Below are 16859 nucleotides of genomic sequence, written 5' to 3' on the forward strand. Positions count from 1 at the left end.
TGATGATCTCAGTATCAATATTTAAAATAACACAGTCTGAGACAGTGGGATGATTTCAGTATCAGTATGGAAAATATCAGTCTAAACCAATGAGATGATCTCAGTATCAATATGGAAAGTATCACAGTCTGGGTCAGTGTGATGATCTCAGTATCAATATTTAAAATAACACAGTCTGAGACAGTGGGATGATTTCAGTATCAGTATGGAAAATATCAGTCTAAACCAATGAGATGATCTCAGTATCAATATGGAAAGTATCACAGTCTGAGGCAATGAGATGATTTTAGTATCAGTATTGAAAATATCAGCCTGAGTCATTCAGATGATCAGTACTAATATGGAAAATATCACAGTCTTAGCCAGTGAGATGATCTCAGTATCAGTATGGAAAGTATCATGGTTTGAGTCAGTGAGATGATCTCAGTATCAATATGGAAAGTATAACAGTTTGAGTAAGTGAGATGATTTCAGTATCAGTACGGAAAATATCACAATTTAAGAGATTAATATTTTTTTTAAACTTTCAGATACCTGGTTATGCTGAATATGCTGGTTCATGCACTGATTTGTAAACTAGGTTACCTCATAAATCGTTTGTCTTTATTGGCAATAATGCTTAATTGAAAAGGGTCACTTGGACAAGGTAAGGGGCCGTCCATTTAGTACATATGCATGGGGGAGGGGGTAACCCAAATGCATATACTTGGGTGGGTGGGGGGTCTATTGATAATGTATGTATGCATAGGAAATGGGTATGTGTGAAACCTCAATAATAATTTGTCTAATACATAACCTGTTTGACTGGGTTCAGTCAGCATTTGAATTTTAGCGGACGCTAGACAAACTGTTTAAGGTTACGCAGCTTATGTCTTTGATGCAGCCAGACATTCAACATTGGTGGTCTATCTGTTTTATTTAACATGTTAATATTATTAATCCTTTATGGTTTCTGTGTGGATTAAATATAGGCCGTTCTATAGAACTTGGGGGTGCGTCAAGCGTACATATGCAGGTGGGGTGGGTGTAAAAGTATGCATGTGTACGGGGGGAAGGGTTACACTTTGCCAGATTTTTGCATACATATTAAATGAATGGCCCCTAACTGTAATTTGACCCAATGATATGCATTTTATTTATGTACCAACATGACTGAGAAATGTTGCCTAAAGCTTCCCAAGTGATTCTTCTTCAGGTCTTCCCAGGTTCTTCCTCCACCAAATATTCTGGCTTCCATGTATAGCCAATCCCAAAAAATGGCATTAAATGCAAAAAACAAAGCCAAGCATCTATTTAAGTGCAATTTTGAAACCTCTCTTGAAAATAATTAAAACACAAAATTTATTGTCTTGTGCAGCAAAGATAATATAAAATGTCTTGACTTTTTCAGTTAAGTAGGTTATGTTAAAAGTTCACAAAATAGATGAAAATTTCCTGTTAGTGTCTGTGTTATGTATTGTTCAGGTCAGCTTTTCTCCTCTCCATCATTTTTTTTTCATTTGCTGACTGAACTGGGTCAGCTGGCTTTAATGTTCTCATGAATGTTTTGCTTTTGCAGGTTAAGTGAGAGACCTCCCTCTGGAAAAAGCACTAGTGTTGGAGAATCCCAAGGTGCAGGAGATTTATCTTGGGCACCACCCTCAAGGAAATCTAACAGTAGACCTCCATCAGGACTGTAAGTATTTATGCATTTATTTAAGTATCTATCTATGTTATGGCAAAGGATATACTATATAGGTTCATTTTGGTTACTGAATTCATCAATTTTAGTAAATTCATTAATTGGATAATATTGCTTCTTTTCCATTTCTGGTGACTGGTTCCTAGATTGATAAACCTTTAATAGCTACTGGTGAATAAACAAAACACTTGTTACTCACTAATGACATTTGAAATTTGCAATTTCAGTTTGGACAACAAATATACGTGATTGTATTGTAAATACTGTCTACAATAGAAGGGCATATATTTCTTGTTAGGTAATTTCAAGACCACAAGATGACTTGAAAAATTTCTATATAATGTTTTGTATTTGATAGTTAAAATCACTATTCTCTATTGAATTATCTTAGTTATTGTTTTTTTATTTCTTTTTTAATAATTGTCATTTTATATTTAATTAATGGTGTTTGATTTTTATGTTGAGGCATACTTACCTGCATTGTAAGTAATGCATGATGTTACCATCACATTTAGAAAGGCTGAATCCAAACTTTTATTGTTCATATTGTGACACTTTGGTTTTGCTTTATTCATAAAGTAATTCAATTTCTGTACCACTTCATATTATATTTGGGAGGAGTAGTATTACCTATGACTCTGTGTGTCTGTTCATCATGTTTGTCATGAATTTTATTTCTGCCAATTGATTTTTGAAGGTCATCATAAATTAACCAAAATATCAAGAAGCATGTTACGTTTAAATTTCACAACATAACGAAGTTTTTGCTCAGTTATGGACCTTTCTTGGGACATAGGTAATTGCTCTATTGGGACATAGGTAATTGCCCTCTTGGGACATAGGTAATTGCTCTATTAGGACAGAGGTAATTGCCCTCTTGTGACATAGGTAATTGCCCTCTTGGGGCATAAGTAATTGTCCTCTTGGGACATAGGTAATTGCACTCTTGGGACATAGGTAATTGTACTCTTCGAATATAGGCAATTGCCTATAAAACCAGAATTGCCAAGGACATCAATATCCATTGGACACATTTGTAATTGTCTCAAGATTTTAGAAATACAGTCTTGTGATTGATGTAATTTGAAACATTGCAGAAACAATGCCGATCGACAGCTGCTAGTTGACTTACAGCATCAGTGTCAGGAGCATGTGACATCAGCAAAAGTAGCTGAAGTAGAGCGGGAGAAGTTGATGGAATTAGTACAAGTTCTCCAATCTAGGTACATGGAAATAATTGTAACTGTATTAGGGCTGATCAAACCCTTAGCTAGATATCTGAGACAATACATTTTTGGGGCCCTGAGTGGCCGCGTGGTCTAAAGCGCTCTCCGTTATGGATCACTGCCATCTCACCTCTGTCTGTATGGGTTCGAGTCTAGGATTTGACCAATGTGGGTATGTGAGAAAGCTTGCCAGTAGCTTCTCGTGGGTCGGTGGTTCTTCCCAGGGTTTTCCCGGGTTCTTCCTCCACCATTAATACTGGCTGCCATACATAGCCTATCGTGTGCTGAAAAATGGCGCTAAACCCCACAACAACAACAACAACAACAACAACAATACATTTTTGAAGTTGGACAAGTAAAATATTTTAAGGTGCTAGTCCATGAGAAGTGTTTTTTCTATTTTCAAACAAGCCTGGCCAGTGCTAATTTTTCTACTTTAATCACATTATCTACTATTAAATGGCCATTCATATTCTCTGGGCATCCTGAATGCTTGAATCTACTTTAATTCATTCAGATTCTGAGATAATATAGTAAGTGGTCATTAATAACTGTCGCATGTGTGTGAGTTCTATTTCTGCTTGACTGCATATTGGCCTAAGTGACCAAATTATCATTCAATCAAAACACTTCAAACAAACAAGTATGGCATGGTTAACTAACATTTCTTTAAATTACCTTGTTATAATGTGTTTACTCAGCACAGACACTCTTAGTCAAATCACCCTTTGATTTCAGTCCATTGAGTCAATGCAGTGAAGTTAATAAAAGGCACTTTATCAACATAAATGTTTGTTTTCTATATGAACTGATTAAACGACAGTAATGAGTCTTTACTTTTGATAAATCATTGTACAGAGAATCAGCTTCATTATGTGATACTGCATTTGAAGCTAAATAATTAGTCTAAAGAATTGGTCCGTGTTTGCATTTAAACAATAAAATGTCTTGAGAAAAGAAGGAAAGGTCTGAATTCCAGTAAATTCCATTCCATTCTTGCTGATGAAGCAAGCCGTTCTTGCTGATGGCACAATAAATAGTGTATATAAGGTACCTTTACAGTAACAGAAACTAAACAATTTAACCCTTTGAAGAAATAAATTTGTTTGTTTTTAATATTGATTAAAATACATTAAACCTAAATAAGAGATTGAAATTTTGGAACAAGTAAAAATGAAGGTGGGACAAGTGAACTTTCTGAAAAAGCTTGTCTGGACAAGTGGTTGGAAAAAATGTACGATCAGCCCTGTGAATATAAATCTTTAGCAGAACTCACCCATTGTAATACGAGTTTTATAATGCCATTGATATAGTGGGATGGTACTTGCCACAATATCTTATGCTAATTTCTTCTTTATTGCCAAATCTACCTAGGCACAAGCCTGACATGGTTATCAGTTGGTGCACATTTATCTGCACATCATTACATCTGTATATACGTCTGTCCATAGCCATGATTAACCCTCAATGTTATGTAGTCACTTTCTTAAATAGGTCACAGAACCCTGTTGTTTGGTACATTGATGCATCTTGACATGTAAGACAGGCACTTTACCAAAAGCAGAACTTGGCCATGTTACTAATCTAGCTTTTTGTTCTAACTTTTTCAATAAGGTTTACAGTCCATTTAATTCGTCAAAACTCAATGTAGTATGATAAAACATTAAACAAAGCATAATAACAAAAGTAAATCCTTCTGTAAATCCAACAGCCTGATCGATTTTTTAGTGTCACAAAATTACATATCTTTAATTTTTAATTTTCTAGCCATTATACTAGATAGTAATTAACTTTGCATCTAAAACATTTAGAAAGGAAAGATAATTTTTCATCCTGAAATGCAAGTCCTTATGCATTAATGTTACTCATTTTAATTTTTTTGTTTGTTGAGAATTCTTTTCACAGAAAGATTTATGCATTGCAAATTTTGTTACAGGTTAGACGAGGCAAATAAAAAGTATAATGATTGTCAGAATGAGCTTATACAACAGAGAAGGAAAAATGTGCAATTAGAGAAACAATCAGGGAAGGCAAAATTAGATGGAAAGGGAGGTAAGTGTTACTTAGATGACAGGCATGTAAAACAAACCAGTTAGAGTGCTCCATGTTTCATACTTGCAGACATTCACACTCAAGAACAGTTTCTGAGTAAGAAAAGCATGCAGCAGGTAAATTGATACTGCATGACCTTTGACAGTCACATGTAGGATGGATTATTTGATCACATGGAGGTAAGAACTATGATCTCATATCTGACACATAGCACACTTAGTTTCTTCACAGCATGTCATTGTTAGCATCAGATACCTTCTGGCAAAATATTGTGGAGGGTGATGCATATGGTATGTGTTAGTATCAACTAAACAGGGTATATTTGATGCTAAAATTGTGTTCTTCATCATTCCACTATCGCATCATTACAAGATGTTATATTTTAATTCTTTTTGTTATTATATGATTAAACTATTGATGAAAATGTATTATCTACCTGCTTGTTTTGAAGGTAAAGTAAACCTACTCCTTTGGGTTTTTAGAGGTCAGTTCAAATTTAAATTATTTTTCCACTAAGCTACTTTATGAGTTTTATTTCATCTTCTTTTGGGGTTTCTTTTCTTCTCTTTCTTTTTTTCTATTTTTCTTTCTTTCTTTTCTTTTTTTTCTTTTACTTTATTTCTTATTTTCATCTTTTCCTCGTTGCGTTTCTTTGATGCTGATCAGTAACTGGAATCTGATTCCTCAGTAAACATTACCACTAGAGTTTGATAAACTAAGCAGTTGCCACTGTACAGTAAATTATATACACTTCCAATGAACCATTGTTGGAACTATATACAGATCCATATGATATAATCTGATGCTACTGATATGGTAGCACACTTAAGGTAAATTCTAGTAATTACAAAATGTAATAAACTTAGTGATTAATGAAGTTGTATTTGCTAAAAAGAATTTGCAAAAAATAATGTAATAAATCATTAGCCATCAATTACTTGCAAACATTGTATGTTGCTAAACTATAATGATTTACAGTAACTTTATAAACTGAGAGGCCACTATGTATGCATCAACTTTTGAATATTTAATTATATTTGATTGTTTTATTTTCTGTATGCATCATGCAGTACATAGTTTAATTAGGAGATAATGGAGACCCTTTTAGCAGGTGAGATAACAAAACGCCCATATTTTTACAAAGGTGGGAAAGTTGGTTATAAGCTCTGACATTTAACCTTTTACATAAACATTAAGTAGTGATGGCCATGCTGTATCCAACATTGGCTAATAAGAATATTACTTGTACAAAATGCTCTGTACTCTCTTTTAGTCATATTCAATTTTCAATAATTTAACATTTACATAAACATTTGCACGTAGGTACCATATATACATGCATATAAATAAATTTAAACTGCAAACCAAAGAAAGTCTGATCTGCCTTGCATAATGTGCCAGCAGATCAGGGCTATGTAATTATTCAACTCATTACTCCTAAACAAATTACATCGATCCAAGTCTGCTGGCACATTTTCACAAATTCAGAATTTATTCTCAATTCTCAATAATCGTATGCTGTCAAAAATGGTATTATTTGTAATAGGAGTTTTTCTGAAGTTTTGGAAAGGAAACTTTGCAATTAAACCCAACAAAAAAAACTTTTGAGAAAACTAAAAATATCTGACACTGAATATCTAAACCACTGTTCACTTTTTTATTTTTAAGCAGGTAGTACATCAGCGAGAAAGAAAAGTACAGCAAAGTCATCATTGTCTGCCAGTGTAACAGCCATGCCCACCTCAAATGAAGAGGAACAGCCCTCAACCATTGCAAGCGTGGAGGAACTTCAAATAAAGTAAGATTCAATTGTAAACACATAAAGTCTGTCAATACTAAATCTGCCAGATATATATATATATATATATATATATATATATATATATATATATATATATATATATATATACACACACACAAGCACAATGTAGACAGAGGAGCATACATCATGTGTCTTGTAGGTTCATCTTATTGTTTTAAAAGTAAGATGAATCCTTAGATTTTTGTGTCCTATAAAAGAAAATCAGTTCCATTGTAACCTGAAACTTTAAAACTAATACTGTAACAATTAAATATGCACCAAAGCTTAATTGACATGGGGAACTTTAGCAGAATGTAATTAGGGTCCCACTTCATGAACCTGGCAGACCCATATTATAATCACATCCATCCATACGTCAATCCAGCTGTCTTGAATTCTTGGTATCTCTCCCTCCATGAGCAGTTTGTTTTCTGGCATCATAACTGTAATGGAAATCATTTAAACAATATTTCAATATTTGGTTTGTAGTTTTTCATTAAGAACACCTCAAATGGAAGCATTTTCAGATTGTTAAGCCCTTTTTACAGGAGATATAGTCATTGATTTTTCTGCCTCCTAGCTTTGGTTTTAGCAAAATAACATTTACTAAGGATTGTAAGATTTCAACCAAATTTGATTGCAATTTTACATTGAGGACACTTGATAATGTTTGAATTTCAATGTTCCACATCATTATCTTCAGAATTTATCACGCCTAATTACCCATCCCCTTAAACTGTAGGAATATTGTACCTAGTGTTAGATTTCATTTGTGTAGTGTGCAGCTTTATATTATGAGGATTTTGTTGAGTTTTCAGACATCAGTATCATCATTCTATGCTGTTCATTAGAAGGTTACTTTATTGTTAATGAATGGATTGATTGCTTATTCTTCCAACTCTCAGGATCACTCAGGATCTCAATACAATATAAATGCAGTTTCAAATTGATGAGCTCTTGCATGAATTTGATTATTGTATTTTACACCTCAATTTGTAGAGTTATAACCAATTACTTTATGTGTACATTCATTTTTCTCTTTTCTTCCAAATATATTCATCATTTCAGTTTGCATTCATTGTGTATTCTGTTTGCATTCCTCACTTGTTCTGCAATCTGCTTCTCTTTCACTGCTAAAATCACCTATTTCAGGGTCTGTGCCTTTGTAAGAGGTTTCTTTGTCACCCAGTTTTTCCAACTTCAAAGACACACACTCAGAGGCACAATATTCCTTCCTTAGACTGGCGAAGTACAAGGAAGCTTCAGCATTCTTCATGTATATTAAAGAAGTCTCTCAGCTTCAGCTTCCAGAGTTCTGTACTTCTCACTTTCTGCCCCATACAGGATTTCCACATCTGTCAATGTCTTAACCAAAAAAGACTATCATGCTTTCAAACAGTTAACACAGTGTGGTCAAACTGCTGACAGGATCCGCTGATTTGACAAGTAACTTCAATACCCATCTGTCAGCATGCCTTTCTTTTCAAGATGATAACTTGAGTCCCATTTCAACACAGCTTTTTCCTAGACACGTGCCAACACTGATGTCCCAGTGGTCTAAAGAGACCTTACAGGCCTGGACATGCACATTTCAACACAGCTTTTTCCTAGACACATGCCAACACTGATGTCTCAGTGGTCTAAAGAGACCTTACAGGCCTGGACATGCACATTTCAACACAGCTTTTTCCTTGACACGTGCCAACACTGATGTCCCAGTGGTCTAAAGAGACCTTACAGGCCTGGACATGCACATTTCAACACAGCTTTTTCCTAGACACGTGCCAACACTGATGTCCCAGTGGTCTAAAGAGACCTTACAGGCCTGGACATGCACATTTCAACACAGCTTTTTCCTTGACACGTGCCAACACTGATGTCCCAGTGGTCTAAAGAGACCTTACAGGCCTGGACATGCACATTTCAACACAGCTTTTTCCTAGACACATGCCAACACTGATGTCCCAGTGGTCTAAAGAGACCTCACAGGCCTGGACATGCACCTGGATTGGAAATCATTTCCGGGCATGCAGCAACTGGTTTGCAATATCATAATGATTTGCTCCATGCTCACATGGTCTTGATAGCTGTATTTCAATAATGTGAGCATAGCCTTGACACCGGCACTGAGAACCCCACTGACAGACAGGTCTAGAAAGCAGTCTTGTGTGTGGTTTGCATATTCAACAATGCAGCTTAATACTCCCACTCCAATACCATAGCTGCATCCATTAATCCCTAGATCATGGAAAGAGATACAGTCCTGTCCAGCTCAATCTACTTGAAGCTTTGTCACATTAGTTTGGTTTCTGTCATGATGACCCCATGTTTTTGATGTCAACAACAGGCTGGCATGCCTTGAAAATCAGTCCTTTATCTTGAAACTACTGTCTTCTTTGGCCACATATTCACAAAAGCATTTACTGGACCCATTAGGACATTAAAGTGGTACCTAAAACAGACTAAGCCAATTATAATAGGGTGGTCTTGCTTCTTTTTACCACTCAAAGATTAAAGGGACAATATTTCTGTCATCCTGAATCCCTGGGGTTACTGGACCCATTAGGACATTAAAGTGGTACCTGAAACTGACTAAGCCAATTATATTAGGGTGGTCTTGCTTTTTTTACCACTCAAAGATTAAAGGGACAATATTTCTGTCATCCTGAATCCATGGGGTTGTCTCTTCCGTGTACAAAGAACTATCCCAAGACCAGATCATATTTTTATACATATTAACTTATGAGATTAGAGCAGTCACCACCAGCATATCATTAGAGTGCAACTCTTCATTTCACTGGTACCCAACCTTAATATGCAAACCAATATCATAGGCTGGTAACTGGAAAAATCTTTATTTCCCAATTATTTAGTCATGTTGTAGTGTGTGTAGCAGGGGAATATGAATCCAGACTAATGGGTGCATTGTATCATGGGAAAGAAATTAGTATGGCAATTCCATATTTTCACAAAAATGGAGGATGTTAGTTATCTACAATTTTATGAGTACCAGCAGTGTGACACAGTTGTCAGGAAAACCTGATCATTATTGACATCATTCAAGCTGTGGGGTGGAGGTCAGAGATGACATTCTCCACAAAATCCTCTTGGGGTGCTCAGTAACTTTGTAATAACACAGATTACTTTACTTATGCTAAAATTGTTGGAGCAACATTTTTTCTTTCATTATTCATGTACTAAACCTATGCCATATCTTACACTAGTCTCTAAGTTGCTTCACACTTATTAGGAGGAGATCGGAGACAGAGCTAGGCTGATAAATCAGACCCTCCCCCATGATGATATTTATTTTGGTTTAGGGGCTGATATCACCTATTCATTAAAACGTGCAAAAGTCTGCAGACACTTTTAACTGCAGATATCGGTGTACGTTATATACACTTACCAGTATTTCTCGCAGCTGTGGAGCCACCATCAGCTGAAGGATTCTTTCGGTGGCATGTACATTATATTTACAGAGCAAATCCTATGTTTGGTGACTTGAAAATCCATGTGGAATAGCACAACCCTCTGTCCTGTGGCCATTTTGAATTGTGCACTCAATATGGCTGTTACCAATTACTGATATGTATCTAAAGTGTATTGAGGTTTGTTCTGGAAAGATTTGCAGGTAGCAGAATTGCACATTTTAATGAACAGGTGACATCATACCCACATATCATCCATCAGTATTAACGCAGATTTGGGGGGCTCGATTTATCGGACCAAGACAGGGCCAGCTTTTGGAATAAGGAATGTGGTTCCCTTCACCTCATATCATTCTTCTAATGTGTTATACCAGAAACCAAAAGAGGAAATCAGTTTTTGGACTTGGATATGTTTCTTCAGTATAATACTTTTCCATTTATAAAATGGATACATTATACCAAGGCCTCCATGCAGTTGTCTCCCAGCAAAACCACTACAGTATTAACCGATTTCTGATAGAATATTTTGCCAATCACTTTCAAGGGAAACCACTCTCATCTGACTTCTGTCTTAGCAAGCAGGCAACATTTAGCACTTTTTTTGCTAAAATAAGCCAAATGATGTGGTGAACATCTTTTCTTAGCTTGAGAAGGTTGGGATGTGTGAGGTAGTGAATGTACTTCTACTGTATTATGTGTAAGTATTGTCCAAAAAACTTATTTTTGCTCCAGACATTGATATTTCCAAAGCTGTACAAGCAGTTCAGTAGCATTTGGGCATGCAGCATTTTAATGCTGAGGCTCTGGATATCTTATTAAAGATTCAGAATTGTCTCCAAGGAAAGTATCATGACATGTAACTTGAAAATAGTGAACCGTCTTTAATCTAGATAGTTTTGCTCCATTTCCTCTTACATGTCATATTTACATTCAAAGAGATGTTGTTCACGGAATGATACTTCAACATTCTTATTATAGTCTGAATTTACCTTCCCATTTGTAACCCCCTACCGATTTAAAAGATGAAAAGCACAACTGAGATAAAAAAATCCACAGAACCCAGTCACTTCATTCATCAAGTTATAATTTCAAACCTGATTATGCTCAAACAGAATAATCCAAACAGAAGTTTTCAGTCATTTCCAGTTCCTGGACTAGTCTATTTTCAATGAAGGGGTGTATGCATGATTACACATGTATGTACATAGAAGGAAAATACTATGCCATCTGCTTCCAGTATTTACAATGTCGAATCAAGCAAAAGCAAAGACTGATGATTACAAATTTGCCTTTCATGTGGATTTAACAAGCAGTGTAATTTTTATGTACATATGTACAAAGGATATAACTCTAAATTCTCAACATTATGGTAATATATGGAATTATCTGGCAAACACTGAATAGGATGAACTTTGTCACAATATTGTCTGAGGAAATCAACTTGCTCATAGGATATGCAACATGGCACCATGTTAGTATGGAAAGTCCATTAAGCATGAAAGGTGCAGAGAATGCCATTGTTAGGGCCACTCTGGTCACATTCACGTTAGAAATTATAAATCAGTGAATGAATTAAGTCTGTGTACTGTTTATCATATTAAAGATTTTCCGTTATTGAAATTGGTAGTGGGGTACAAACAAACGGGGAGGTATAGTCAGACTATAGTGGTGTATAAATTGACATGACCTTTATTCCAGAATTAATACTGAGCAGGGACATCTGTATTAAGACTCCATATTAAGGACATAATTTTATAAAGGACAGCATATATGCCTACATTGTTATATATATGTTCATTTGTAACCTTATAAAGGACACCCATCTATAGAGAACTCATATTTATGATACCTAGAGTGTCCTTTATAGACAGCTTTCAATGTGCTACCAATTTTAAGAATCTTGTACAGCTTTCCTAAAATTAAATATTTCTATTTTACCACTTTTGACATGTTTAATGAAGGGAAGTAAAATATATTTATTAGAATTATGGTGAAAAATGGGGGGGGGAGGGTCAATGATTATCCTATCAAGAAATCAGGAAATTTATTGCACACAAGTTTAAGATGTTCAGGTCCCACTGTATTTGATATTGAAGCCAGGGTTCTGACTTGTTATGCAGTGGTAGCATAATTTATTGTAATATCTAGTTACAATTTTTTTCTACCTTTTACTTTTTTCTAAGCAATTATGTTTTTTTTTTGTCAATATATCAATTTGTCTATCTGTTTTAAACTTTTTTGTTTCTGAAGCATAACTCTCAAACAAACCTTTCAAGGAATAAAACTTAAGTAGATGCCTTTTGATACTAAGAATTTTCTACATTAAATATTTTTGTAATGTCATCACATAAACAAAGTATAACATTAGTACATATATAAATTGAGAGTGTTGTATCATAGGGTACTTATTCAAGAAACTTAATGTTTTTACATTTTACATAAATAAGTATAACATTAGTACATATATAAATTGAGAGTGTTGTATCATAGGGTACTTATTCAAGAAATTTAATGTTTTTACATTTTACATAAATAAGTATAACATTAGTACATATATAAATTGAGAGTGTTGTATCATAGGGTACTTATTCAAGAAATTTAATGTTTTTACATTTTACATAAATAAGTATGTCAGTTCTATATCATGTTCTTTATTTCAGTTTGGAGATCCAACGAGATGAAAATGAGGCATTGAAAGCAGCGTTACAAAGCACCCTGAAGGCCAAAGAGGAAGATCTGAAAATGTACAACACAATGATCGAAGAGACAAAGAAAGTCTTTCTTCAGGCTTTGAGACAATACAAACAAAATGTAGTGGGCACATAGTTCATGGGAGTGTTGGAAATGACCATTGTTAATAGTGTGTTGTTGTGCTTCACTTTACATAACTGTGTTAGAGTTGGAGTTTTATCAAAGATTTTGGAATGTTTGAACTGTGTGATTTATATGAGAACTATGATGATCACTTATTGGATCCTTATTAAATGACACGGAGGAAGTGCATGTCTTTATCTGACATTTGTTTTACTCATACCTGATTATCAGGTATCTGATGAAATACCATGAAGTGGTATATTGCTTATGTTTAAATTCAAATACATGTACATCAGTATCTTCTGACCTTTACATCTTCAGTAGAATATGGAATACTTGAACCTTACATGCTATCCATTTATTGATCCAACACTTTCTACCCATTTCATTCAGGATGTGTAATTCTAGAAACATGTAACTTTTCACCACATTTTAGGTTTTATTGTATTTTATTTATTTACATACACATCTTTTAAATTTCTGTCTCATCTCCTTTTCACCCAGCTTCACAAAAATAGCATTATTTTTTTTCCTTTATTTCTCCATGTGCAGTACACTGAATGCTTTATTGTACATATATTATATAGAGAGAAAAGTCTTTAGGCTAAATTTAACAGTAGGGTTAATCCTTTGATTTTCTAGATTATGTCTGAGAAATTAGAGTATTTCTATTATGATTGAAAGACGTGTTATAGATGACAGTGCCACTTCCTTACATTCACTGCTTATGAGGTAGTATATATGAATCGATCATATAAGACTTTCTGTAAGTTTCTATTAATAAAACATACTTTAAGTAGGTTTTTTTCTCTGAAATACCGCCTTGTTCTTTGAAAATTCTGTTTTTGGATTATATCATGATAAGGTCAGAAATGTGTTTTGTTCTAGCTCTACCAAGTTCAGTTAATTCACCGATATGAGTTTGTAATTTTTTTAAAAGTCTCCAACTCTTGTGTTCACAGTTATAAATACATGCATCATGCTTCTTCTAAAATACCATATATACTTGCTTTTAAGTCCAACTTCAAATAACATAGGCACTGATCTGTCATCAAATAATGTGTTGTTTATTCTACTGCTGCTAGCAAACTGCATAGAATCAGACCTGCTAGCACATTATGCAATGATAGGGCTGGGTCTCTGCAGTTTTCAGTTTGACTTAGGAGAGAATATAAATGGTAAGCATGGAAAAGTTTAAGCTCAATATCTGCCATCTTGTTTTGATACCAAGACTGAATACTGCAACATTCCTGTCTTTCAGTAATCTTACACATCTAAGTTTACTTCAGATTTGAAAAAGCATATTTTGTGTGTCATTATGATTACACCCAAGTACAAGTGTTTACAATATTCTTATTTTGTGTGTCATTATGATTACACCCAAGTACAAGTGTTTACAATATTCTTATTTTGTGTGTCATTATGATTACACCCAAGTACAAGTGTTTACAATATTCTTATTTTGTGTGTCATTATGATTACACCCAAGTACAAGTGTTTACAATATTCTTATTTTGTGTGTCATTATGATTACACCCAAGTACAAGTATTTACAATATTCTTTTATACCATCCATTTTACCATGGACATCAAGATATACATCCTCTTGTCTACTGCATAGGTAAAAATCCTTGTAATTTTAATTTTGTTGCTTGCATAATAATGTATCTTGATTCTTGTTTGGCCAATATACCATAAATCAGCAAATATAACATGTGTCCAAGTATAATATGCACTCATGTATGACCTGCAATTTTTCTGTTGTGTGTAAAAAAATATCTTAGTTTACCCTTGGACTTACAGAACCTGCAGGGTTTCAGAAAGAATAATAAATGTCCAGAATCTGTGTTGGCTTCTTTTCATTAAAAAAATAGTATAAAATACTAGGGTATGGTGAGTCATACTTTCTATGTATCACTGAATCCCCAAACTGTCTAAATTTCAATCCACATGCTCCACTTGATAAAAGGACATACTGCAGCAGAGCCGTTTCAACCAAACTGGGTGAATTCAAACTTAGTTTCCTCACCTCAAGCCATCCCAACCAGTCCACAATGATGCCATGTGTTTTCTTTGTTTTAATGCAGGAACACAGCCACACCTATCCAATAATTCAAAATCAATAAAATAAAAAACATATCCATAAATAATCGCCAGATGGCATGAACTACAAACCTTTTGATTTTACAATAAACAATTTAGTCAATTAGGGTATGGCAGCTTGGGCTACTATTTGCTGATCATTGCTGACTGAATTATGCCAGTGGGTTGCTGATTCTTATAAAGATGTTTCCTTTGTTCTTTCTCCACCAGTCATACTGGCTGTCATGTATTGCCTATCTTGCGCTGAGAAATATATGCATGCATGCATGTATGCATGCATGCATGCATACATACATACATACATACATACATACATACATACATATATATATATATATATACAATTAACCTATCACAATATAAAATTTATATAATCATCATTATATAAAGCTTACCACTGAGCAAACATTTATTCCTACATTTAAACAAAGCCATAGACCAAGCTAATAAGGGATGAAATATAGGTCACAATGAGCTTCTTTTCTTGCATGGGTTGGGTGCCAATAGGGATATGTATCATTATCAATTTCACTTTTCTAGTATGATCAATGCCAGATAAATTTTAACATCAAAAATATTTAATTGATGTGTTAAATGTTGAATATAAGCCATAATGACCTACTTCTGAAATGAGGGTGCAGTGCTTTTTATCGAGATGCATCCTCAGCAAGTTTCATGATTCAAGATAGGATAAATGAAACATGGGCCTTAATGACTTACTTTTGTGCTTAACAAGATGCATCCCTTAACTGTGTTTCATGATTCCAGGTATAACAGTGTGCATACAGGATGCATCCCCTGTGTTTCATGATTCCAGGTATAACAGTGTGCGTACAGGATGCATCCCTTAACTGTGTTTCATGATTCCAGGTATAACAGTGTGCATACAGGATGCATCCCCTAACTGTGTTTCTTGATTCCAGGTATAACAGTGTGCATACAGGATGCATCCCCTGTGTTTCATGATTCCAGGTATAACAGTGTGCGTACAGGATGCATCCCTTAACTGTGTTTCATGATTCCAGGTATAACGGTGTGCATACAGGATGCATCCCTTAACTGTGTTTCATGATTCCAGGTATAACAGTGTACGTACAGAATGCATTCCCTGTGTTTCGTGATTCCAGGTATAACAGTGTGCGTACAGGATGCATCCCCTAACTGTGTTTCATGATTCCAGGTATAACAGTGTGTGTACAGGATGCATCCCCTAACTGTGTTTCATGATTCCAGGTATAACAGTGTGCGTACAGGATGCATCCCCTAACTGTGTTTCTTGATTCCAGGTATAACAGTGTGCGTACAGGATGCATCCCCTAACTGTGTTTCATGATTCCAGGTATAACAGTGTGCGTACAGGATGCATCCCCTAACTGTGTTTCATGATTCCAGGTATAACAGTGTGCATACAGGATGCATCCCCTGTGTTTCATGATTCCAGGTATAACAGTGTGCGTACAGGATGCATCCCTTAACTGTGTTTCATGATTCCAGGTATAACGGTGTGCATACAGGATGCATCCCTTAACTGTGTTTCATGATTCCAGGTATAACAGTGTACGTACAGAATGCATTCCCTAACTGTGTTTCGTGATTCCAGGTATAACAGTGTGCGTACAGGATGCATCCCCTAACTGTGTTTCATGATTCCAGGTATAACAGTGTGTGTACAGGATGCATCCCCTAACTGTGTTTCATGATTCCAGGTATAACAGTGTGCGTACAGGATGCAAAAAAACACAACAATTACATGA

General features: G+C 35.0%; 1 protein-coding gene across 2 annotated transcripts in view; it reads left to right on the plus strand.

Moving 5' to 3' along the window:
* The window catches only part of LOC149791568 (coiled-coil domain-containing protein 13-like), a 43422-nt gene extending 28574 nt beyond the window's left edge, over positions 1-14848 (plus strand). Inside the window, exons 14-18 of one of the 2 annotated variants that reach the window (XM_089970112.1) lie at positions 1559-1675; positions 2779-2904; positions 4844-4959; positions 6628-6757; positions 12849-14848. In XM_089970112.1, coding sequence (XP_089826238.1) covers positions 1559-1675; positions 2779-2904; positions 4844-4959; positions 6628-6757; positions 12849-13014 — 655 coding nt within the window. In that variant the 3' untranslated portion in view covers positions 13015-14848. The remainder of the gene's footprint in view (positions 1-1558; positions 1676-2778; positions 2905-4843; positions 4960-6627; positions 6758-12848) is intronic. The other variant, XM_089970113.1, reaches the window with a different exon arrangement.
* Positions 14849-16859: the final 2011 nt, after the last annotated feature.

This window comes from Sinohyriopsis cumingii, chromosome 9 (genome assembly GCF_028554795.1).
Source record: "Sinohyriopsis cumingii isolate HCF-2022 chromosome 9, ASM2855479v2, whole genome shotgun sequence".
NCBI lineage: Eukaryota > Metazoa > Mollusca > Bivalvia > Unionida > Unionidae > Sinohyriopsis > Sinohyriopsis cumingii.